This window comes from Corticium candelabrum, chromosome 1 (genome assembly GCF_963422355.1).
Source record: "Corticium candelabrum chromosome 1, ooCorCand1.1, whole genome shotgun sequence".
NCBI lineage: Eukaryota > Metazoa > Porifera > Homoscleromorpha > Homosclerophorida > Plakinidae > Corticium > Corticium candelabrum.
Genome location: NC_085085.1, coordinates 10,159,806 through 10,184,863, shown reverse-complemented (window position 1 = coordinate 10,184,863; position 25,058 = coordinate 10,159,806). Strand labels below are relative to the sequence as shown.

General features: G+C 37.3%; 2 protein-coding genes across 4 annotated transcripts in view; one reads left to right on the top strand and one right to left on the bottom strand.

The window, feature by feature from the left end:
- Window positions 1-22,107, top strand: part of LOC134183649 (Fanconi anemia group I protein-like) — a 28,864-nt gene extending 6,757 nt beyond the window's left edge. The window contains exons 6-46 of one of the 3 annotated variants that reach the window (XM_062651250.1): window positions 238-307; window positions 368-450; window positions 1,153-1,243; window positions 1,304-1,336; window positions 1,933-2,104; window positions 3,335-3,392; window positions 3,458-3,543; window positions 7,265-7,344; window positions 7,393-7,474; window positions 9,028-9,086; window positions 9,221-9,292; window positions 9,350-9,420; window positions 9,517-9,577; window positions 11,667-11,726; window positions 11,791-11,857; window positions 12,071-12,126; window positions 12,189-12,257; window positions 12,910-13,011; window positions 13,874-13,946; window positions 14,462-14,553; window positions 15,227-15,310; window positions 15,378-15,415; window positions 15,478-15,560; window positions 16,085-16,175; window positions 16,236-16,335; window positions 16,389-16,468; window positions 16,534-16,597; window positions 16,673-16,852; window positions 16,913-17,029; window positions 18,130-18,181; window positions 18,946-19,022; window positions 19,352-19,402; window positions 19,475-19,543; window positions 20,073-20,157; window positions 20,211-20,359; window positions 20,545-20,589; window positions 20,646-20,702; window positions 20,780-20,839; window positions 20,901-21,062; window positions 21,479-21,607; window positions 21,659-22,107. In XM_062651250.1, coding sequence (XP_062507234.1) covers window positions 238-307; window positions 368-450; window positions 1,153-1,243; window positions 1,304-1,336; window positions 1,933-2,104; window positions 3,335-3,392; window positions 3,458-3,543; window positions 7,265-7,344; window positions 7,393-7,474; window positions 9,028-9,086; window positions 9,221-9,292; window positions 9,350-9,420; window positions 9,517-9,577; window positions 11,667-11,726; window positions 11,791-11,857; window positions 12,071-12,126; window positions 12,189-12,257; window positions 12,910-13,011; window positions 13,874-13,946; window positions 14,462-14,553; window positions 15,227-15,310; window positions 15,378-15,415; window positions 15,478-15,560; window positions 16,085-16,175; window positions 16,236-16,335; window positions 16,389-16,468; window positions 16,534-16,597; window positions 16,673-16,852; window positions 16,913-17,029; window positions 18,130-18,181; window positions 18,946-19,022; window positions 19,352-19,402; window positions 19,475-19,543; window positions 20,073-20,157; window positions 20,211-20,359; window positions 20,545-20,589; window positions 20,646-20,702; window positions 20,780-20,839; window positions 20,901-21,062; window positions 21,479-21,607; window positions 21,659-21,814 — 3,466 coding nt within the window. In that variant the 3' untranslated portion in view covers window positions 21,815-22,107. Of the gene's footprint in view, window positions 1-237; window positions 308-367; window positions 451-1,152; window positions 1,244-1,303; window positions 1,337-1,932; window positions 2,105-3,334; window positions 3,393-3,457; window positions 3,544-7,264; window positions 7,345-7,392; window positions 7,475-9,027; window positions 9,087-9,220; window positions 9,293-9,349; window positions 9,421-9,516; window positions 9,578-11,666; window positions 11,727-11,790; window positions 11,858-12,070; window positions 12,127-12,188; window positions 12,258-12,909; window positions 13,012-13,873; window positions 13,947-14,461; window positions 14,554-15,226; window positions 15,311-15,377; window positions 15,416-15,477; window positions 15,561-16,084; window positions 16,176-16,235; window positions 16,336-16,388; window positions 16,469-16,533; window positions 16,598-16,672; window positions 16,853-16,912; window positions 17,030-18,129; window positions 18,182-18,945; window positions 19,023-19,351; window positions 19,403-19,474; window positions 19,544-20,027; window positions 20,158-20,210; window positions 20,360-20,544; window positions 20,590-20,645; window positions 20,703-20,779; window positions 20,840-20,900; window positions 21,063-21,478; window positions 21,608-21,658 lie in introns of all 3 variants that reach the window. The other 2 variants (XM_062651245.1, XM_062651237.1) reach the window with 2 other exon arrangements.
- Window positions 22,108-22,400: 293 nt separating this feature from the next.
- LOC134188295 (multifunctional procollagen lysine hydroxylase and glycosyltransferase LH3-like) overlaps window positions 22,401-25,058 on the bottom strand; it is a 12,864-nt gene continuing 10,206 nt past the window's right edge. The window contains exons 15-21 of the mRNA XM_062656494.1: window positions 24,748-24,816; window positions 24,627-24,689; window positions 24,050-24,094; window positions 23,722-23,775; window positions 23,578-23,658; window positions 23,386-23,508; window positions 22,401-22,796 (exon numbers count right to left, since the gene is read on the bottom strand). Of these exons, the coding sequence (XP_062512478.1) occupies window positions 22,644-22,796; window positions 23,386-23,508; window positions 23,578-23,658; window positions 23,722-23,775; window positions 24,050-24,094; window positions 24,627-24,689; window positions 24,748-24,816 (588 nt within the window). The 3' untranslated portion in view covers window positions 22,401-22,643. The remainder of the gene's footprint in view (window positions 22,797-23,385; window positions 23,509-23,577; window positions 23,659-23,721; window positions 23,776-24,049; window positions 24,095-24,626; window positions 24,690-24,747; window positions 24,817-25,058) is intronic.

The window sequence follows — 25,058 nt, the reverse complement described above, 5'->3', positions numbered from 1 at the left end:
AGACAATAACTAAGGGAACTAGTTATGTTAAGGTGTTTTTGACATTGTGGCCGCCTATTACAATGAATATATTTGGTTCTAATGAGTGTTAATTAAGAACTAATGTATGCCGGTATGTGTGTATCTATAAATAGCAATTTGAGCCTTTATATCATATTGCCGTTCCAATATTCTTGGGCTAGGCTATGCCACTGAAATTTGTAGACTGTCAGTAGTAATGTTGCCATTTGTCATAAGAATGCTCCCGGATGTTGATTTGCGTGAACTACCTGGTATTGTTTACCAGTTGCTGTTGTTGTCGGTCAAGGTAGCAGCTTGATTATAATTATTGTGACATCTTATTTACAAAATGCTTTTCTACAATCAGGGTCACAAGGTACTTGTTTTGGAAGGAATCTCTCAATTCTTTAATGAACTCGACTGTCGGTGCAAACAAGAGACATCTGCAAGGTTCTTCTTTATATTCGCACTGTAATACCATTGCAGATTGTTTAAACAAGCGATATACATACATATGCAAATATTTGTACAGTAGTAGGAGTCACAGCAAAGAAAAAATAGCTGTGCCACATTCTGTAAAGGCACATAATGTACTAATTTGAGATTGTACTATTTTGAGATTGCACTATTTTGGTACAAATTACACATTTGATGGCTACAAAGTGTACTTGTCTTTACATTAGGTGGTATTATGTGGTAGCTGGAGGTAGATGGTGTACCGTACGATTCCCACTCTTAGACAATATTTTATTGATATCAAGACTTGTGCAGACTTTCTACTTGAATCTAATACACTTGGCATTGCTCTATACTGAATGAAATTTATTTTCATACTTCTACTTGCACTTTATCAGAATGGTAGGAGTACACTTTCTTGGATGAGACAGATTTACTCAGGTGCTACATGCAGTTGCGACTTGACTTGTGGCAAGCAGACGTAGAAAATTCATGTAAACCCGTGTCTCTGAAACTATTTGTTTTAATACAGTATATATTGTGCACTCAGTCTGTCAATTATAGTACTAAATTTATAGCTATATATTGTGTCGTTATACAAACAGTATCACTATTGTTAAGCATTCCAAAGGATGTTACTGAGTATCGCCACTTTATTAATAGTATCTTGTGTGTGCTGAAGGTGTCTCATTGTAGGGAAGGACTAGGAACTATTTGTGTGAGCGATCTACGTCAGACAGAAGGCAATGTAATATTGCACATTGTTTTTGCAATTAAGCAAGATCAGGCAAGTTGGCTGATTTTATTACGTGATGCATAATGACAGATGAATTTAAATATTTTATAGGACAGAGGAAGAGAGTTTATTAAGTATCTGAAGGTATGTAAAATAAGCCAATGAAGTCTTTTTAACATGACAATAAATGTAAATGTTTGTATCGTGAATGAGTGCCATGTTGATTTATTTTTCAAAACTGTAGATTTGCAATTATTTTATTTCATTCATCCTTTGAGGAGTTACACATTTGTTTCCTTTTTTCTTCAATTGATAACATGTTTTGAGACTTAATCTTGGATGTTGATTCTGGAGCAACCTTGTTCAGTTACGCTTTCCAGGTATGTGTGAGACAGGGCATACAACTCCATACTGGTCAGTAAACAGTCCTTTCTAGTCAATCAATGAAAAGGCTACTCCAGTTTGGATTTTGTGCTACAACCATTCCAGACAGAGACCTCAAGTTTGTGGAGGAAAACTGATAATTTTGAGACCAATCTAACGATCACACTTCGCATTTTGGCTGAGAAATCTCTAGTGTTATGTATCAGTCAATAATGTCAGACATTAATTGACAGCTTAGTTACCTTAGAGCACATGGTTATTGTAATTTCTTTAATTAGTTGATTACATGAATTTGTTATTTGCACTGTACAGTTGTAGATGCGAGTCATAATACTGGCATTTTGTTTTACTTGTAGACTTGTCAGCAGCAGACCAGTGACCATGTCTTGGCTCCATTTAGTATTGCCCTGGCTCTATCAGTAACAAGGATACAGCGGTTTGAAGAGCAAATACTTGATTTGTTAAAGTCAGCTGTTATGAAGAGCTGTAAGGACAGTGAGCGGTATAAAATGTCAAAGTGGATACAAGGTCAGAGTGGATGTCTTGTGTGGTCCCATTATGTAGTAGAAATTTATGCTATGCTAACTTATTCTTTGGTGTGCAGTTGTAACATAGAGACTTCAGCTTTTCAAATTTGTTGTGATTTTGCATTGTGTTTGTCAAATGAGCTTGAACTAGAACACGGGATCATTGTATACTATAGAGTACTACATATACTAGTAGTTAGAATGGAAGCATGGTGCACGGAAGCAAGCTTTGGTGACTGCAGATAGAAACACTATGATTTTGTCTAAAAGGTAATGAATGTAGGAGTAATTAGGTTACTGCAGTGAAATATACGAATCGTTGTTGTAATGCAAAATGCAGAGAGATGTTAAGTGGTCCACTCGAGAGGACAGCGGCAGTGTCAGTAGATGTGTTGTACCACAGATTTGTTGTAGCATAGATTACTATGGTGATTCTGCATTACATACCTCAATTGATGTCTTTAAAGTCATTTCACTGTTAAGTAGTCAAGCCAATTAAAAAATTATCAACACTGTTATCCTAAGATCAATACTGGAAGTAGAATTCAACAATTGGCCTTCTGAACGTGTTTATTCAGCAACTCTTGCTGTGTCTGTGCACAGTACTAGACTAAAAAATTATGACTAACTGTGACACAGGAAAATGTGAAAGTTGATACACTAACGTGACTTTACTTTATCAGTGAGATTATTGATGAAGTAAAACAAGATCCATGTCAAATAAGTTGAAATATCTTAACTTAAATCACAAATGAGAAAGAGGAAGATATTTGCTACAAACAAATCATTGTTTGGTGTGCAATGCAGTTATCTATGCAGTGAAAGATATAATGTGGGTTTTTCCATAATGCTTATATTGCAGTTGACTGTTATAGTAATGCCAATCGCTGGCTTTCATCATAAATTTGTCTGCTATGTGCAGTTGAACAGATTTAATTTTGCATATATGATACCACAAATTATAGTGTGACTATGGAGATGCTACTGTGCAAGAATGGACCGTTGCAGGCAACAAGGCAGAGCCTATAACATAAATATTTTAATGATCGTGTCTAACTCTTATATCCATTAATTCAGTTTTGTTATTGAGTGATCTTTTCAAGTAGCAATCTTATACTCTTGATAAAGAATTTTGTACCATAGTTCAACTATAGTTGTTGATTTTCTATGATGGTCATGTAACAGTCTGGCACTGAGTCTATGATTTACTGATATTTGTTGTTCTTTACAGAAAATACTTCTGTACCTGTCAATGTCGAGGAACAAATTTTGGCAACTGTAGTGAACAGGTGACTGATAGACAAAGTCCAATAGCTGGTGTCATTATTGTCATTGTGTCACTTTTATGTGACAGCAAGTCTGGGTGGGACCATGTTACTCAAGGAATGGTCCAGTTTGGTTTTCTACTGATGGATTCATACAGTCCGAGAAGTGGAAATGGTATTTCTTTATCTATCATTAATGTATTTACTTGCTGTACTGGATGCTCTAATTAAATGCAAGCAACTCTATGTAGTAATGCTACTGTGTGGTAATCGCATGTCTGGTTGCTCCATTACACAACTGGTTGTCGTTGTGTACACAATCTGTATGACTGGCTTTTACTTATGTAACCAGGTATCCTTTCAACAAGGCTACTGATAACCAAGACAGCTGCAATAGCGTTTAGTTTTTTTGTTCCATTTAGAGGTCTTTTATGGTTCCTTTTTGATAGCTCTCAGTATAGAAATTCTAATGTGAGCCACATGAAATATAGATTATCTGAAGTTCAGACAAAAAAGACTAAGGGCGTATTTGTTTGGGACTCTTTTTCTGGAAAAGGTTAGGTTGGATGGGGTGGAAAGAGACAGAGCACATTTACCAATCGAACAGAACCTTTCCGAAACGAGATAGACGAGGCCGTAACAGAGCTATATGCGCATGCTTAGCATCTTTCTAAATAAAATTGTAAAATCATTGACTAGAGAACACAAGCAATGACAGTGAGGTAACGTAGGACTAATTTATTGTACATTAGATGCATTACCATGCCGGTAGGCTGTTCATTTACCTATGCAGTCATGACGCCGGTATACCCTTCAGCTAACTCTTCTAATAGATGGCAGCATTGTATACTTCTGTTGTGACCTCCGTTCTTGAATGGATTTTTGCTGATATCGAAGAATTTGACGATGAAGAAGATTTCCTGGATGATTTGATGGAACTTGGCTCCCTCTTGTGGACCAGAGAAGACAGCAAGCCTCGCATTCTAGGTTATGTCGAGAAAGTAGTTCCACTGTATTATGATCAGGATTTTTGGAGGCATTTCCATTTAAGTAGATCGATGTTTGACGTGTTGGTGCACAAGGCTAGCACTTGGAAGGAGCTGTCTTTAGATAGAAGTTGTGGAGGAAGAGTTGCAATACCAGTAGTATATCAATTACTGATAACGTTATGGTACCTGGGAACTCAGGAAACGTTTCGTCAGCTTCAGATCGGTTTGCTGTTGCTGAGTCAACAGTGCATGGTGTCGTATGGAAAATTTGTAGATGTGTAGCATTTTATCTGCGACACACTGCAATCCAATGGCCTCGTGGATCCCAAGTTGATAGAATACAAAGAGGGTTCGAGAACATCAAAGGATTTCCAGATGTTTTTAGGAGCTATAGACGGTAGCAACATACCCATTAAACCATCTAATCAGGATAGAGATAGCTATATAAATAGAAAGAAATTCCGTCTCTCATACTGCAAACTGTTTTGTGATCACAATATGTTCTTCCTGGATTGCTATTGTGGCTGGCTGAGAAGTGTGCATGATGCACGAGTTTTGAGGAATTCCGATCTATTTGATCGGATACAATCCAATCCAGGAAACATGTTTCCATGCAAGGAACCCACATACTAGGTGACGCAGCATACCCTCTCAACACGTGGCTTTTGACACCATACAGAGACTACGGCCACATGCAACTGGAAGATATAAATTACAATTACTGTCACTCCGCAACTTGAATGGTAATCGAAAGAGCGTTTTCGTTGCTAAAGGAAGATGGAGGAGGATGAAATTCGTCGACGTCACAAGGGTTAAAGAGATTCCGATGATGATTATTGTCTCTTGTGTTTTGCACAATATCTGTTTGTCTCATAACAAGGATATTGCAGAATTTCTTGGTGATGATGATTGTGCAGGCACAGAGGTAAATGACTTAGAAATTGAATATCTAAGACTATGTGGTGCGGACTTTGGAGCTGTAGGCAAACGTGATCAAATCAAGCAGTACATTAACTCTCGTGCATGCGTTTAATGTACTAAATATGTATACCTTTACACAGATACTGTAAGCAATTAAAGTACACATACTCACTGTAAGTTATAGTACGAACTATGATATCTTAAACTATATACTACGACGTACTTGTATTACTACCCTTTATTGCATCAAGTAAGCCGGAAACTAGAGTCATCTTGTCCTCATGCATCTTTGCCAGCATCTTCATTTTCTCTTGGTGTTGCCTCTCACGTTCCTCTCTACAACTCATCATCATCTTCATAAAACTTTCCTTTGTTGTCTCTCTACCACTTTGCACTGATCGCCTTGCCTTCTTTGATGGAGTTGGTGTACAATCTTCCGTCAGAGCTGTGCCTTCAGTCTCAGAAATTTCTAATGGAGAAGGTGATCTAGCATGGTCTCGTTCTCCTGAACTACTCATAGTAGCCACTGGTTGGACACTTGGCCTATGACCATAAATTTCAGCCATTTGTCTGGTATACCTTCATTCCTTTCGATCTCTCCCTATAGAAGTCACATTTCTACAAACATCAACTGATGACAAACGTATGGACTTGCCAGTTTGGTAGTTGTGGTCTTCTACTTCCTGGTAGGTTTTTGTGAGATATTCCACCATCCCTCACATTGAAGAGCAGTAACAGGAAATGACATCTCGTGCATTCTAGCTGCAACTGTCTCTCATATTTTCTTCTTTTTGAAAGAAGGATTTCTGAATTTTTTGGCAAATTTGGCGTATAGGAGAATCAGTGCCTTTGTATCAGAATCACCCCATGTGTGTGTGGTCTTTGTCATAGCATCCACTTTTCCACCTGTTAGAATGTCTACTAACTCTTCGGGAGTTTGTTCTGCCGAGCATGAGAAATCAGAGACTTTGGTGCAGGCAATCCAGAATATGCGCAGATCCTGGCTGGAAATGCTAGGCTAAGCGAATGCGTTGATTTGGAAGGTTGAAGCTATGGACACAAGTTTTACGTGTCTATAGGTGTGTTTTCTATCCTTTCTATCTGTACTGATGGTAGGATAGCTCAGAAAGTCTATTCGCGCTATCTTTTCGGAAACAGAAAAGTTACCAATTGAACAGCGTAAATACCTTTCCAGTCTATCCCTTTCCGGAAAGGTTTGGGAAACTGTTCATGGTATCCAGAAAAGAAAGGTGCACAATCAAACACGCTAGCGAGCCTTTCCACTCTATCTGTTTCTAGAAAGGTCCCAAACAAATACGCGCTAGAATAGATACCAGTAGGAATGTAAGTCTTACTGTTGATAAGTCTGAAATCTCTTTTTGCAAGAAGAGTATCACCTTTTCGTTGTCTGTTCAAATTATTACGAACATACCGTAGTGTGTCAATTTATAGAGACTCAGAAGGCAATCCTAATTTACATTGTACAAATAAAAGCTACACAAGACAGCCACAGTCTGTGCACAATAGATGTAATGCTATTTTTTGTGTTTCATTAGCTGCACACTGTTGTGTTACCACCCAGTGTTTGAGCATTTAACCAGAAGTCGAATACATGAGTTAAATAGGTAAGTGGGGTTTAGAGACCAGTGTCCATAGGGAGAAATTGTCCTTATGACGTTAAGTGTGCACAAGTATCCAGAATTCAGAATTTGCATATTTGGTGTTACAACAGGTTCTTTCTACTGTACAATGTCTAGTATAAAATATGTGTAATTAAAATAATTTACACACAATTAGTTTTCTATTACTCGTAGCTGCTGCAGTCATACAATGTGTGGTAAGTGACGTTATGATTGATAATTTTTTTAATTAGCATAGGCCAAGGACTAGATAGACAGTATATCATAAATACTGAATTGCAGAAGAAAGATCAGTACTGCTTATCTTTAGATTTTAGTACTTTGTGTGCAATGGCTGTTTCTTTAGACTCTGTTGCAACAGTTTGGCTGAGTCCTAGTCAAAGAGCTTGTGAAATGGGCTCTAAGCTTCTTTTGGAAACTTTCAAGGTTTGTTTTTTCTAGTCTTGACTTTTGTGTATCACATAACTTTTGCAGAGCCGTGAGTTTGTCAGAGCTGAGATATTGGAGCAATTACTGAACAGAATTATAACAAGACCAACAACATCGTACTACATTGGTTTGTTTCTTTTAATAGAATGTACAATTATTAGCTGAACAATTGCATAAATATTGTAAATATTAGAAGTTGGTTAGTGTAACCTTTTCATCTGGCTCTTCAGTAGCGTCAAGTGCGTACATGTGTGTGTGTGTGTGTGTGTGTGTGTGTGTGTGTGTGTGTGTGTGTGTGTGTGTGTGTGTGTGTGTGTTTCTTCATGGAGCAGAGACGTGGACTATCAAAGCCTCATGTATGAAGCGGCTGGGTTCCTTTCACAATCGGCACATAAGAACTATACTAGGGTTGACAAAATACAAACAATTGAAAGATACATGTAGAATTACTTCTAAACAACTTGCATGTGAGTTTGGTATGGAAGCTCGAGCCACTTGAAGACTTAGTGATGGAGTACCGTCTAAGATGGCTTGTACACCTTGGCAGAATAGGAGAGGAAAGACTACCAAAGATGTTATTGTTTGGTGAGCTAGAAAGGAAGAGACCATGCCATGGGACCAAGAAGAGGTGGCGTGATAGAATAACATCTGATCTGCGAGCCACTGGAATTGGGATAATTGGTACAGCCTAGCACAGGATAGATCTCAGTGGCACACATTCTGCGATATAGGAATTAGAAGTCAACGTAAGAGGTCCAATGATTGTGCGGCCAACAACAGAGCAGTGACCATCTTTGCCCTTGTCGTAGATGTTTTTGTCGGAAGGGCGACCTCACCAGACACAGCTGATTCTGTAACAGTTAACGAAACACTCTAGTTATTTGTCCAGGGCTCTTGCTTAAGGACACCGCCATCATCACTTTTACGATGGGCAGGTTCAAGGTTTAAGATGTATGTGTGCACGTGTGTGTGTGTGTGTGTGTGTGTGTGTGTGTGTGTGTGTGTGTGTGTGGTGCTATGCCTCAGTTGGTTAGAGAATCATTCTATAGAGTGTGTATATCCGGGAGCCATCGAGGTTGCAAGTTCAAGTCACAGTGATGGCAAGCTATGGCATAATTTGATGCTAAATCTTACAACCGGGTGTGGAGAAGCAGAAATAGAATAAGGTTTTCTTGGTTTTATTAATTGTTAGAAAATTGGTTTGGAAAAGTAAGAGTGATTTGATGACGAAGTCCACTTCACTATTATTAGTATTAGTAGAGTTTTAGCTTTTTTGTAACAAAGGTATCTTTCATACTAACTACTAACTGGAAAGAAGCCGAAACCAGAAGGACTACTGTGTCCCATAGTCTGTAGGTGGGGTCCTTTTTTGTCATGTTGACCTTTTGGTTATAAACAGCAACAATGAATCTAATGCTGGTATGTCTTTGGCAACTACAAAACAAGTCTTGTAGCTACTTGTTTTGTGCATATAGCCAATGTTTATGAGCATGAAGTCAATTACTCTGTATAAACATTGCTACTGTGCCATCCACAATTTTTTGGACACTTAACGAGGAAGTTATCTGTCTGTGAACCAACGCACATAGCTTCTGCTGTATGACAGCATTTAACAAATTATTTTGTGCCGCTGACAGTACTTTGCAGATCTGACTTGCATGTAGTATATTTGTTTTGCAGATCTTCTAGCTGGTGCTATTGCTTCATGTCCTCAATTTCTAATTGATTCGCGTAGCAAAGTAAGAATTATGTGGACCTACTTCGGTTTTGAATTCATAATAAGAATTGTGTTTGATTTACTGCATTGACTTGCATCAACTATGGTGCTAGTTTTAATTAGTGTTGCCTTATTGAATTTACTACTGTTGCTTAGGTAAGGGAGATATTTGACTATTTGAGCTTTCTTCCAGTTCGGACAGCTTATGGTCTACTTAGAGCCATTGAGGTGATTTGTCTATTTTCTAATGGATGCTTGAAAGTGTTTTATTGCTGCTACCAATAGCCACTTCTCAAAGTCAATTTGCCACTTCGAAACTCACTGATGTTGGTATTGAGGAAGTCACTCTTTTCTAGGTTTGTACTAAATGCAGTGTCACTGCATTACAGATGATCAATACTTGGTACTGTGGTGTGCATTGCAACATATGACTATTGGTATCTTTATTGTAGACAAGTGGAAGCACGAAAGATTGCAGTGATGGGATATCTTTTGGTGTTGCAGAAATTTAAGGTCAGTCTTGTTGAGGATTTCTTAAAGTTGGAGGTAAAGAATTCTCTGGGTTGCATTTACAACTGGTTACATTGACACTCATGATTGTTCGCTTAATTAATTAAAGAAATGTTAGGAACTTCATTAGTGTTGCAGGTAACTAGGCAACATGTAGACAGATGGAAGTAGGTGATAACATAGTATTATTATAGATCATGTTGAATCACAATACCAGAAACAGAAGGGCTGGACCAGTGATTACTTGTTCTTATTTATTCATCAGACTTGTGAAAGAATTTGACATAGAGCTGGTCTTGTGTTACCAAGCATGTTTGACATGAGGGTAAACAGTTACAAGTTACAAGAGGAATAATAAATTTGTGACTATTATTTAGTTATGACCACTCTGAATGATATTTCTGGTTGAGGGTTAACAGTACGTACCAAGAAGTATAGGTGGGCAGCCAAAAATTTTTAATATAATATTTTTGTTATTACTTTTTTATTTTGAATGTGTTATCACTGTATGACTGCGTTTAAGGATTCACAGTGTAGACCTGACATTAAAAATGTATTTCTATGCTACACTGTTAATATTATAATAGACCTCTTAAAATCTTTTTGACACAGACACTGTTTAATAAGGCCGTGTTTCCACTAGCTGCACCTTAAACTAGATTAGCTTAAATGCGTTTTAAAACTTAACCAGTTCAAAAAGCGGCTGTTTCCACTAGGAACTTGCACATCCCGGATGTGCAAAACAAACTGTCTAGGAACACCTTATTTGAAGTATTGGGCTGCTCTATCACAGAGTCAGAGAAACTGTTGGTTTTCACTAATTCAGCATCTGCTAGTAGGAATTTGCACGACGATGACCAAGGTCACCGTCCTCTCTCTGTGTAACTGCTGATTTCAATCCCCTAGTTAGCGACCCTTACATCTTCTAGGGCAATCTTAGCCCAGCAAAATAGTCTATCATCAAAACGACGTTGTCAGAAGTGATCTAAACAGGCGTGCTACTGTCACGTGATCGTTAAACCTAAACCACTTTGCTAAACCTACTTTGAAGTAGGTTTAACTTGAAGCGGTTTAGGTTTAAGATATGACTGGTTTAGTGCAGGTGGAAACAGGTCAATTCTTAAACCAGTTTAGCTTAAACCACTTGTTAAACCAGTTTAGGCACTAGTGGAAACACGCCCAACGATGGACAAAGAATCGTCGGACTCAAATGCATGTGTTGTCACTATGCTATAAGCATTAATTCACAAATTGGTGGTTGAACTCTACATGCAGTCTTGCTTCACCTGCAAGCGATGCATTCAGAAGATGGTCTTTGTGGTCAATGAAGTTTTGTTGCCTAGGACATTGCGTCTACATCTACTGTGAAAATCGTTTCGGCCTGTATTCCTGGTGGGCTTTGATTAACATATGCAGAAAGGTCAACCTGGTTCCATGTTGCAAGCGTACTGTTGGAGTGGTCAAAGATGGTCAAAGATGTCTGCATTGGGCATGTGCCAATGCAGACAAAGCATTAGGGTACTGAGACATAGGCAGGCAAAAAAAACGCCAAACAGATGTATTATTTGGTTTGGCCTAACATCGTTCTTGTTTAATTCTATGAACATGTGCATACGTAAAGTAATGGCTTTTCAACATAGAATTGTTTAATACAATTGAAATTTTTGTTTAGAAAATTGATTAGAGTAAGGAAGGTGTAGCAAGATGTTTAGCGTTATTTATAGGCATCTCTTATTATGATTCATGTGATGAACCAGAATTCTTTCACTTAAATTTATTATAAATGACAATTAGTTTTACTTTTGTAGTTATTTTCTTTCAATTGGTAAGATATAACATGATTGAGCACTTTCAGATGTGCAAAGAAAGTTTAGCCAGGCTGCAGGTTATTAGTTTTTGGCAACAAAAATAGCAAATCCCATAATCATCACATCACAAAGGTGTTAATTAATTAATTACTTTAGACAACATGGTTTTGAAACTGTGAATTATTGTTAAAGTTTTTGAAAATGTACTGGTGTATAATATGTTTCTAGAATGTTGTAGAATAATGTGGTATTGTTCAATTGTAGTTACTTCTTTGTGACCATAGGTTATTGGTGCTGTTCTTCCAAGCAGCCAGCCACTTAGTCAATCCCTTCATCTTAGTCAGGTTAAGTCAAGTGGGATCATTTCAACATGCATATGCATGGCATTTTGTTTTCTTGTTGAAACAGGTTGAAGTGGATGTTCATTGTCGGCCAGATTCTGCCAGTAATGAAGTCCTTTGTTTAGAGATTCTCGGTAAGATGCAGTTTTCAGCATATGGTTTAGAATTGTGTTGTGTGGATGCTAGAGTGCACTTATTACTTGGCTCGGCATGCTGCTTGCTATCCAAGAAATTGTGTAGATTTGTGACTGTATAGATTTAAGTAATGTCTTCTTTAAGCAGAAGTTTTGCAACAATATTGCAGTGCATAATAATTATTGTTGTACACGTGTACCACTTCTTTTTAGGCAATTTGAGACGATGTTTTACACAGCAGTGTGAAGTTAAGCAAGTTCTTTATGATGTTTGTAGGAACATTTTAAGATACTGTCAGTGATTGTGATAAGATTGTGTTTGGTTTTTTAGGGTATATACAATATTCTTAGACTAAACTCACAGCTTGGTGGTTCAATATTGGAATTGTTGCACCAACAGGTCTCTCTTTGAACGTGTGTGTGTGTGTGTGTGTGTGTGTGTGTGTGTGTGTGTGTGTGTGTGTGTGTGTGACAGTGTGTGTGTGTGTGTGTGTGTGTGTGTGTGTGTGTGTGTGACAGTGTGTGTGTGTGTGTGTGTGTGTGTGTGTGTTTGTGTGTGTGTGTGTGTGTGTGTGTGTGTGTGTGTGTGTGAAAGCCATGCGTCAAACAGATCTTATTGCAAAGAATCTCTAGATCATTTTGAAGACCAACGTTTGAAAACACTCCAACAAAAAAGGCAGGAACAAAAGACGATCTCTAAGAGTGGGAACTTTACATGCAATGTTTGTGGACGCTCCTGCATGGCACGCATTGGTCTTTGGAGACACAAGCAAAGCCATAAATGAGTTTGGTCGTGTCGACCACTCACTCCACCGTGTGTGTATGTGTGTATGTACAAGTAGCGGACAATGAATGAATGTGTGTGTGTGTGTGTGTGTGTGTGTGTGTTTGTGTATGCATAACTATGACTTCCAGTCAGTCAGTCGGTTGGTTTTCTGTTTGCTGCTATACTTGTTTGTCCATGCATTTGTGCATATTTGTGCCCAACCTACTGTTTCTTTAAAATTTGCCAGTTACATGCATCATGCTAACTTTGCTGCTGATTGCTATAGTTTGAAAAATACTTTGAATCTGGTGATGATGTGCTACCACCAATCAAGCTTGCACCATGTTTGTGTGGAACTGCTGGTGAAATTAATTTGTTTGAACCTTTGGTGAGTAAATTTACCTCATCTCTACCATTCATATTGTGCCCATTGATCATACAGTAATCTGTCTCTGCTTATAATGTCTTATTGATGTGTGTGAGTCGTGTATACTCGTAGAATGTGCAGACATCAGTTGTACTTATAACCAATAAAGTGCTGTCAATCTTTCATGGAGTCTGAGTGTTGTTCAGTTATTGACAATACATATAACAGAGATAAATTGTATCATATGCACTCATGGTCAAATACAGGCAGCTAGTTTGACAGATCTTTGTTAGGATTGGTCATTTAAATAATGTAGCTGCTGGTTTGCAGAATTCACCACTTCAAGGCTTTGTACAGTTGCTAGTGTTTTTATACACCACATTGTTACTTATGAATTGTAGCTGTTGCGTTTTATATTAGTAAGTAGTTGCATGATACATTTAGCAGAGGTTACATAGTGATATAATGATCTTATACCTTGCACAGGCACAATTATTTGTCATTGTGCTAAATTGGACTGATTTTAGATTTACTTGTACCGCAGAAGTATTAATTAAAATGACTTATGTGGAGTCTTCTCAACATGTTGCTAATGTATATACACATGGGTTATACACTTATTGATGGAATCATTTTACTTTCATCTAGTAGGTGAAAGATGTTTCGAATGGAAACTATAATGTCCGGCTTGCAAACAGATCTGTTGGCACATATCCAGTTATGACCAGGACATGTACATGTAGATTGTATTGTATCTCACCACCAATAGTTTGCTAAAGTAGCTACAGAAATGACAAACACAATTTATAGTGATTATTCCAATAAGAAATAGGTATATTTTTGTGATTTGAGACTAAAGTAAGCTGTAGTTTGTGTTGTTTAGGCTAATCTGCTGAGTTGTCTTCAACTTTGTGTGGTCAGACATGATGACCAGACATCAGAAGATGAACATGATGGTCAGTAAACTTCTAGTGTATTTTTAGTAATGTAATGTATTCATCTTTACCTGAATGAACCTTTTATCATTGATTGTCACTTGACATGAATTGCCTATAATTTTTAGTATTTTATTCTTTTTTCTCTTATTTGATTTTCTTTTTTTACACCTGGTATTCCTGTGTGTGACATAGCAATAACAATAACAATACGCATTGCTGAATGTTTGGTTGAATAAGGAGATATTGTCACATTTTTGATTTAACAAATTTGTCAGTTTGACAATGTGATATTTGTTCTCATGGCTGCCATTTATGGTTCATTGATTGTGTTCTGCAGTGCTTAGTTTATAGTACAACAGTATGCTCTGCTGACTTTATATATATTTTTGCACAAAAAGGCTTTAAAGTGGATACTTTTTAGTAGCAGATTGGTTGATGCACATACTAAACACTATTCAGTTTTGGGGGTTGCCATAGCTAGCTAGCCTCAGACATGCAGGGAACAATTGTTAAGGCATGCTGTATTGTTTTAGGCTGTGACATAGAGTTTGTTGGCAAATGCAAGAAATCACTAGTTTCTTTGACAAAGAGGATCCTGAGATGTGAACTGGAAGATTTTGAACTAGTGAGGTGTTGTGGTTTTATTGTCATTATTTTGTTGTCATTTTTCTTTTTGTTAAGTGCAGGAGCTATAGCCACTTTGAATTGTTGTCAGTAGTCAGAGTTGAATTTGTAGCTACCAAGTTTTCTGCTAATGCTTTAATGTTTAACGTTATTATATTTGCAAACTAAAGTTCAAGCAAGAAGGCTTGCATATTTGAATTTCTTGAAATTTTAACTACTGTAAACAATTCCGCATTGAAAATTCATGACTAAAGTACCATAACAATATTGAACAGTGGTCGCTCACAGCACAGGAGAAATCTCATTTCATCTTCAAAATCAACAGTAGAACCATTGGGTCAACCACTTGTTTAGAATTGTGCATTGGATGTGGCATTGACTTGTACTGCACTGTCTATTTGGACATGCAAGCAATCAATGGATACTTTGGAAAAGTTTCAGATACTGTCATTTGGGCAAGTACTCACAGCAGTGCAAAGATGGGCGTGCATACGTTCTTGTAGTAGAGCATGCACACAATTCTTCAACTGCTCATTAACTCTGACAAGAACTACATATGTCTTTTACAGGAGTATTGTGCTTTAAGTAATTACTTGTGTGGAATCTGCTGCATTTACTTATACTGTTTGCATAACTTACTGCCTATCTGAAAAATTACTGTTTGTGCTTATTAGGACAAGTCTTCTGATTTTTGTCATGGCAACAGTGTTGGTGTAAAAAACAAGCTATATGCTGAGCAGTTGCTAGGAATATATGAGGTGTAATTGTACATTGTTCTTGTTTGATGAACTATTTGTTGACATTGAAACTTTTTGCTTGAATCAGGCGCTAATTGAGTTCAACTTTTTGACCTATGGATTCAGGTGCAAGTTGCATGCCTTTTATACGTGTTAGATTGAACAATTGAGCAGCTTTTTATTTGTAGCATTGAGTCTTCTGAAGTCATTCTGAAACTTTTTGGAGCTTATCGGACACTCTTTTTGTTATTGAAAGAAAAGTCTGCAGGAGGTAGGTAAATACTTATAGTTGTAGGTAAACAAACTTTTGCACAATTTTATAATTGTAGCACATAATGAGTTGACTTATACCTATTTGTCATTTAAACCGAATGTACTCAGATGTGCTTGTCTTTGCTTATTTCAATTGAATTTAAAGCAGATCTAGTCAATACTAAAATGGCTTAAATATTAGACTGATAATTAATTCAATATACAGCACAGTGCCTTTGTAATTTGCTGAACTAAAGAACTGGAAAGCAGGTGTACACTGTTCGTATGTTTCCCTCATTGTAACAGACCAGCTGACCAATGAAGCATGAAGTGAAAGAGAACAGCAAATGTGGTGGTTTGTTTTGCAGTGGGTAATGGATTTTATGTTGTGTTGAAGATTGTGGATGCTCAAGTGTTTGAATGATATTTGGTCATGCCTATTTGAAAAAGAAACCGTTACTGTAAATTGTATCAAATTACTAGGTTGAGTTTGTAACTCTATAGCAAGAGCAATGTTTATGCTTCTAGTTATTGTTTTTGTAGTTGGCAGAGTTCGTCACAGACTGGTATCATCAAAGCTATCAAATCATTTGTCTCTCCATGGCACTGTCAAATTGATAAACGCATTATTCAGGTAGGAAAATCATCAGCACAGCACCACTTAACCACTTTTTTGTTGATGGAATTTATTCAGTGATTCAGTTCCAAGTCATCAGCAAGCTCTTTCAATGTTACGAGGTAATCAGTACTTTGTTCAGCATGTTGCTGCAGTAGCTGTGCAAAAGATACAACAGGTATATATCAGAGTCTAATTTTGGAGAAAGTGAATGGACTAGTTGTTTCATAGATTCAAGAAAGTGGTTCTTGTGCTGGTGCATTTGGGATGCATCCATCTCTTATCTTTGATCAGTGCTGTATCATGGGAAAGTATGCTTACAATATGTTGACATGTCGTTAACCATGTCTACATGTGTTTTTGTTTTGATTGTTAGAAACTTGCTCAGAAGATTTACTTTAGATTTTCAGTCAGGTGGAGAAGAATTGGAATCAACCAAGGTTGTTTTTAAATTTAGTCGACTGTTTGATTGTGGTTGATGGAATTTTTGTGACTGTCCTGTTTTATTTCTATAGGAGAAATCAGTGATTGTAGTTTGCTTGGATGGTTATTGTCAGTTGGTTAAGGCAGTTTGCGTCCACTATCCACAGAAACTTTTCGAGTTTCTTGATTGCAGCTCTTCTCATGCTGCATCTGGTGGTGTTTCTTCTTCAGCTGCACAACGTAAATTTCATCAGCACATCAAGAAATTGCAGGCAAGAAGATACTAACAGCAGTAGTAGAAATTAGTTGATTTCATTCTGCATGCTTTTCAGAAAGTGGCTATGGCCTCTTTCTCTGACAGTGAAAGTCCATTTAGACCTAGAGAAGCAGCACTGGTTGTGTCTCTTATTGAGACATTGTCACAGAAACTTGTACAGGACAGTGAAGAGGTACTGTACAGCTTTATCTGCTTCAATCTTTGTTTATCACCCAGTAAATGTCTTAGCAGATTACTTAATTAAACTAGGTAGTGGTGTTTTACAATAATTCAGTGTAGTTAATTTATAACTTTTTCAGTTTTTGCACATATAGAATGATTTTTGCATTAATTTTTTTTAATTAATTTCTTAAATACAACTTCAGTTTGTGCAGAACCGTTTGTACAGTGTAGTTGAATTCATTTTGAGATGTAATGTGAAGAACGTTACAGACTACTGTTACTGAAGGAGTGTTCATATATCTTTATGCCTTCTTTAAGTGGCGATGTTGCTTTAATTTTAGTTAGCTGTAAGGCGTGGTATCACTTTGTTCAATTGAGATTCATATGGACTGAATATTACATTTTTATTTGCATTTGTCACTGAGCAGCAATGTATATACTGTAGCTAGACTATGGTCTCTAGGGGGCTTTTGCGCACTGTGTTCATCTGCTAGTACAAAATTTAAACTAAATAGTAGATAGTCATAGTTTGTGGTATTGTATCATACATTACGATGTTTTCACCTAATCAAATGGTAGAAATCTTCGCAAGGCAGTTATGTGACTTTCCTGGCAAGATCAAGACAGTACATTTTGCTCAAACATCGTCATTATTTCTGTTATCAGTGTACATCTCTAGACATATAAAGGGAATCAACCTTTAAGAAAAGAGCTTCCATCATAGTGTAGGCAGGCATTATTAGGGAGGATAGAATCTCAATCATATTCCAGTTAAGAAGGAACTTGTGCCTTGTATGTTGATGAGAATGGAGATGAAGAGAGAGAAAAGCTGATGAGCAAGACGTGGTTGAATTAGAGTACTTGTTAGTAGTACTAATTGTATGCTGCAATAATATGTAAAATATTAGCATTTTATGATTGATGGACTATGCATATGTTAATTTGCTGTGGCATAGATTTGAAGGTAACACACTCTTCAAGCTATGGCATTAATTAAAACAAATGCATTATTTGAAGAAACATGATGCATTTTGGAATTTGTCACATACACAATAAACAGCATGTAGAATTTGCATTAGTGAACTTGATGATCTGAGTTTTGTGTGTCAGGTGCAGCAGGTATATGGTTGGTGCCAAAAGCTGTGCGCAGAGCAAACCATTGGTATGTGTATAGAGTTGTCACTACCTGACTCAGATATCAGACTCACTGGTCTAACTTTTGTTTCATCTGTTCTTCCAGTACTAGTCAGGTGTGTGCTATTGGACAGTATACCTGTTTTGGCAAAACTCTGGGCTGATCAACTGGTCTAGCTCTTCAGTTAGTTAGTCAAAGCTTAAGTTTATAGGATGCTATTCCAATGTATGCTAACACCCTAAGGTAGCAAGTAGACTCTTGCTCTTTAGCAGAGATCGAGAGACACTTTAGACATGAATGCTACATGGACTAGGAATAAGTGTCAATTAAACTGTGATGATTCTCTACATAACTAAATTGTTTGACATTCTGTCAGTTCCTTGAGAATGGCAACTTAGTGATTGGACAGTGGAGCTTTGTAGATTTGTCTGAGTGACTTTTACCGATGAAGAATACTTTATATAATATACGCTGTACTGTTTTCTAGAGCTAGACTTCAGAAAGCATCCGTTATTTACTTGAGCTTAATTTTTCGGCCAACGAAGATCGGAAAATGAATTTTTTCATTGCATCAATAACATAGCAGAACTATAAAAAGCATTCCTTACTGTTAGTGCATGACTTATTTCTATTTTGTTATGATACTTGCACAATCAGATATTCTACGTTGTTCTATTATGCAGCATTTTTCGCATATGCTTGTCACCAAAATTGCAATCGACTAATGGGAATGTGCACTGATTTTTTGGGTGTATATTAAGATCTCTATATCTGTATTTTGCATCACCTAGACGATCACATCCTTGTGAAAGCTTTATTGAAGTTGCTGTTTTCGTTGACTTTGCAGTTGAAGTCAGGCACTTCATTGGTAAGTTCAGTTTGTTAGGTATGAACAGTCTGCATGTCTTTGCGTTCTGTTCACGTTATGATGTAGATTTAATTATGTTAATAAATGGTGGTTAGTGAACAGTACAGTTGAAGGATGAAATGCATTAGTTTGCTGCAACCTAGGCTCAATTAAATTAATCATGGCTGTAATCTAAATGTTACTGTATATCTTTTTTACGTTTAGCTTTATAATTGTTGTGGCTGCTTACATCAATATTGTTTTTAAATTTGATTTCTTTGCTTCTGTGCGTTTTGTTCATTATACTGTTTTATTTGAACGTGCATCACTTGTTGTATTGGATATTCTAGATGCGTAAACTATCAGGAGATGTCCATTACCAACTGGGAGATGTAGAGGAGGTGCAACAGATATAATATCACTTTAAACCGTTGTCTGGTTGGAAATACAATAATTACTATTGCTTTAATTAGGATGTTGAAGTTGCTGAACAGCGCAATTATAGCATTGTGTCTTCTACCACTGCTTCACCTACGGTCATGGTGAGTAGAATATTAAATTTAGGGCTTTGGAGGAGTGGTTGTTACTGTAATATGCAAATAATGTTGTTAGATAGAAATGAATTATTGGGTTGAACGTGTTTATTTTCTAATTAATAGTTATGTTAAAATATCCTTTTGGTTATTTGTTTTTGTGCACTTTTTCAATAGGAACAAAACTTAATTCACTGATTATGTGAAATCTCAGCTATTCAAAGTGTAGTTTGTTGAGTAGTTAAATGACGTGTATGTGAGCTAGCTGAAGATCTGCCTGGCTGAGAACTGATATGCACTAAATATGTAATTGAGGATTATAGTAGACAAACGTGATATTATAGCAAACTGACTATGTATTTCATGTGGTACAATAGTTATTGAAAATTCTCATGAAGAAATTTGCTAGCAAATGATCTTGTATATCATGTTATTGAGATATTAATTTTTTTGTCATTTATGACTTCAAATTATGTACTTAATGCCTTTACAGCCTTCTTGCGTACATTTCTTTGACCTGTACCTGTACTTGATGCAGCTGTCTGTGGTGGGACACCTGGATCTTGTCCTGGGAGATATCGATTGGATGGTGAATCGATTAAAGAGCCAAGTCAGATCTGGAGGTGCGACAGTATCAGTTCACATACTAGCTTGAATTATCAAGTGTTTGTGTTAGATGTATTAGTTGTTGAAACATCACAGGGAGTTGAGACACAAGAGAGGCTAGAGAATGCTGTTTGTGTTCGCCTAGCTGGTGTTGTACTGTCACTTCACCATCTTAGTCAATCAGCTATTCTCCCTGTTGTCACTGACTCTTTAATAAAGGTACATATATTTTATTAGGAATTTGTCAAGTGTTACTAGTTACAGTTTGTGATAGATAGTTTGTCTTTTGTGACTGGTGGCTGTCACCAAACAGTAAAATGTGTTTCTTTCTTTTAATGTATAACTGAATGCACAGACTTTATATACGCTCAAGATTAAGTTGCAATATTATGTTTCACATGTAGGTACTAACTCGAGCTTACGGCTCACTATGTACGGCAGCAAAATATGTATGTCTCCAAATTCAACCAGACTTCTTTAGATATTCTAACATTGATCTTTTAAGTTTCTTGCTCTCTACAGCCAACGCGTAGGAGAACTATCTGGTCAATTTGAGAAATTGGTAAGCATGATCTGCACATTTATGTGATGGATATTTGTTGTTTACTAAGTAGCCTGGGTCATGTTTGACCATTTTAGGTGAAGCTCACTGCCACAAGACTACAACCCCAAGTCTACTCTCTTATTACGTACATTCAAGTTAGCAACAAGATGCATCATTTTTCTTTGGTGAAATCTGACCAATTCAATTGAAACGTAGAGTACGCAAGTGGCTGAGCCAGCTGTGCTGAAGAAGGGTAAAGGCAAGAAGACACAGACTGCGCGGGGTCACGTTTTTCGTGAGACAAAGACAGTTCCAAACCTGATATACCAAATTGAGCAGTATGAAAAAGTCCTTATTCAGTTGTCAACAAAGTCCAAGGTAAAGAAAGATAATTGTTAAGTTATATTTTACCTTGATGTGGCCACAAAATGCGGCTAAGCTATTTCTGTCTTTAAACTACACTTTTATTCAATTCATGGATGTCTATTTTACTGTTGTACGGTATACAAATTTCGAAGAGATGATTTTATTAAATTTAGTTTTTAGGATTTCTTTTTGCGTCATTGACATTTAGTTTAGCTTGACAAGTAGGCAGCTAGTCCCATTAACTTCCAAATGGAATGGGCAGCAAGTCTTGGGAGGTTGACTGTAGTGGCAAGCGGTCGATCATGTCGATAGATTAATATGCACTAGCAGCAAGTGTTACTTTTTTTAGCATACATTTCATCTTTCCTTCTATTTTAAACGCTGTAAGTGCCACCGTATTGTGCATTAACTTGTAATTATCATTCTAGGTAAATCTCATGGAAAACTTCAAACGTAGCACTTCAAGGGACTTTCGAATCAACCCAGCGGCATTGGACCGGGCACTAAATGACCAGCAGGAAACTAATGATGAACTTGCAGACTGCAAAGACAAAGAGGTATTTTGATTAATGCAATAATAATCTTGCACTGATTATGTCTGGACTCAGAATGCTTCCATGGATATACAGCAGGATGAGCCAAGTAACCAGGCTGAACTAAGTAACCAGGCTGAACCAAGTAACCAGGCTGAACCCAGGAGGAAAGGAAACGTTAGGAAAACCGTTCGTCCAGCAAATAGTAACGCAAAGAAGTTGAAAGTCTAACTATAAACTTCGAAAGGTTTGCTACCCAACTACTTACTATATCTATGAGCTTTGTAGTATATACGTGCATGATGATCGACACTCTACTCAAAACAAGTGAACTATGCATGTTGTAGTGGTTGAAAATCACTCGTGTTTTAGTATCAGCTATTGCCGATTTCATTGGAGCGACTTGTTTGGCTAGAGCATTCAAGGTGACTCTAGCGTTGCTTAGACAACTGTATCTAATGTTGCATCATTTAGTGTATCAGATGTTGAGTCCAACAATAAAAATGCCTCTTTCTTTTCATTACATCAAATTCATGCTTGGATGTTTTCAAATTTACTCTTCACATTGAATGCAATCCTATAGTCTTATTATTGACATTTAATTAAGCAAACTTATTTTAAGAAATCAAGTGTGTGAAATTGCACCAAGTTCAAATATACATTCAACGGCAACAAGACTCGTAGCTCGAAATCTTACGTATCAGACCATCTGTTGGTGTATAGAATTTACGAAAATTGTACTGTACGTAAAGACCTGAAACAGAATGTTTAGGTCGAGAACCATCTAGGGAGCCAAATGCGCAACATCGCCATTTGTTTTGCACTTGTTCTCACTACGATTACCGTCACACTATGAAATTGCCTTCTGAGGCAGACGACTTTGTTCTCAATCTATACGCACCGCACCTAGTGATGCATACCAATCAACAGCGAGCAACGTCTATACACATTGAAACTGTTGTCTACTGCTATAGAGTCTAGTAGCTACACATGCCTACAATAACAGATACTAAGTTTCACAATGCTGTTACTTTTCCGCAAACTATAGCTGGATCACGATTCAATTAATGAACGAGACAGCCAAGTACGATGTGCCTTGCTGTATATTTAGCCGTTCGTACCGATGCGTCGTTATTCCCGGATGCAGCATGACGTGTCCAACAGACGGGTCCTTAGTTTTGCAATCGTGACGCATGAAGCGACATCCATCGCCCTGAACAAACGCAAATAGTGAAGCAAAAGAATCATAATGTGAACTATTTTGTTAATTTTGATGAGTAAACGTAATATAATTAATATACAATGCAATTAATTAATTTAGTTCAATTGTCTTTAATTAATTATATTCGTCTATACAACTTGAGCGAGTACGTTCGTTTCCTTATTTTGTCTAAGCTTGAAACAGTATACTCGATTCATTATTGACGTTTTATGTTGTATACTTCTATGTGATACACTCGAGCACTCGCCTCGGACACACAGCAAAGGCAATTGACATGAACTTTTGCAAAATCTATAGCTTACCATACACGTAGGTTGAAGCGCGGGCACGCACACACACACACACACACACACACACACACACACACACGCACGCACGCACACATGCACACACACACAACGAACAAACAAACAAAAAGAGAAAACACACGCACCAAGACTAACATCACCAACATCAGTGAAAGGTTGCTTGAAGGACACCCACGAGATCACTTACACAACAGCATTTATACGGTCTTGAAACTCCAGCAAGCACAAATGCGCCACCGCTGGCTGTATATTTATCATTCACTTTATTGCACCTGATAATCTACGTCAACAGTAGACAAAAAGACGGTTGAGCTGAAATAGGACTTTTTCTCCGGAAGTAACCACGAGAGTTTTCCTTCAGTAAACTTCAAAACAGAACCGAGAAATAGCTCAGCCTACAGAAACAGTTGGTATAAACATGCTCGATGTATACATCATATCATTTAGTATGCTGAGACGCTTACTTGATAATTGGAAAACAAATGCTGGTGAACGGGCTGAACATAATTTTTGAAAATTTGCTTCCAGTGATCGTCAAAACCAATCTGTTTAATCATATGAGCGTGTGGTATCTTTAAGATAATACAAACGAATCACAAAGGATGCACCTGTCGAAGATCTACGGTATGTGGTTCAACATGGCTATCGTCACCCAAGTCGTTCTATAAAAAATTGAATCTGAGTATACCAACCTGTGTATATTGTTTTATTTATTTGGTTTCTACACAGGCTGGGATATTGAGGTTTCAAAATATGGATAATTATTTATTGTTTAATTTAACCTTTATATAGATTTTTGGCTTTGTTGAGACAACACAAATTAATTATTAGATTTAATATTTTACACGACGCAATTATTTTATTTAATTAACACTTTAATAATGAGTACGTGATTTCATACACATTTTCTACATTAGGGTGAAATTGACGTCAAACCTTAGCTCTCCCCACTACCGACCATTGCCCATAATTCTCTATTTCCTATCATCAGACAATAGTCAATACAACACATACCTGTGTGTGTGTGTGTGTGTGTGTGTGTGTGTGTGTGTGTGTGTGTGTGTGTGTGTGTGTGTCTGTGTCTGTGTCTGTGGCTGTGTGTGTGTGTGTGCGTGTGTGTCTGTGTGTGTGTCTGTGTGTGTGTGTGTCTGTGTCTGTGTCTGTGTCTGTGTCTGTGTGTGCGTGTGTGTCTGTGTCTGTGTCTGTGTCTGTGTCTGTGTCTGTCTGTGTCTGTGTGTGCGTGTGTCTGTGTGTGTGTGTGTGTGTGTGTGTGTGTGTGTGTGTGTGTGTGTGTGTGTGTGTGTGTGTGTGTGTGTCTGTATCTGTGTGTGTGTGTGTGTCTGTGTGTGTGTCTGTATCTGTGTGTGTCTGTGTCTGTGTCTGTGTGTTTCTGTGTGTTTGTTTGTGTGTGCATGTGCGTGTGTGTGTGTGTGTGTGTGTGTGTGTGTGTGTGTGTGTACGTGTGTGTACGTGTGTGTACGTGTGTGTACGTGCATCGTCCATATTCTTATACTTCGATCAATTCTTTAGCAAACTTTTTTGAAATCAGTGGAAAGACGTAGACATCCGGACACGGCTGCATAGTCAATCGTAAATGTGTAACAATTCAGTGTAGTTTGTTTAAATCAGTGTACCATTGGGACAGATAGGATAGTTTTGAACGTTTTCCAGTAATCAGGATGAATGTATTCTTCTCTCCAATCCTGCCAAGTTAAGAACAAAGTTAAACATAACTTAATTAACTAACCCTTACTCTAACCCTAACCCTGACTCATAATTACAGTTCAAGTCGTTTGAAGTCAGAAGCAGCGATGAACTATAACTAGTAAGTCTAGCACATAATCAAAACCGAAAGAACATGCGGGTAAAACTTAAATACCAAAATGATTGCAAAACGCGTACAAAAACCATTAGTATAAACTATCGATTTTAGCAATGATTTTGT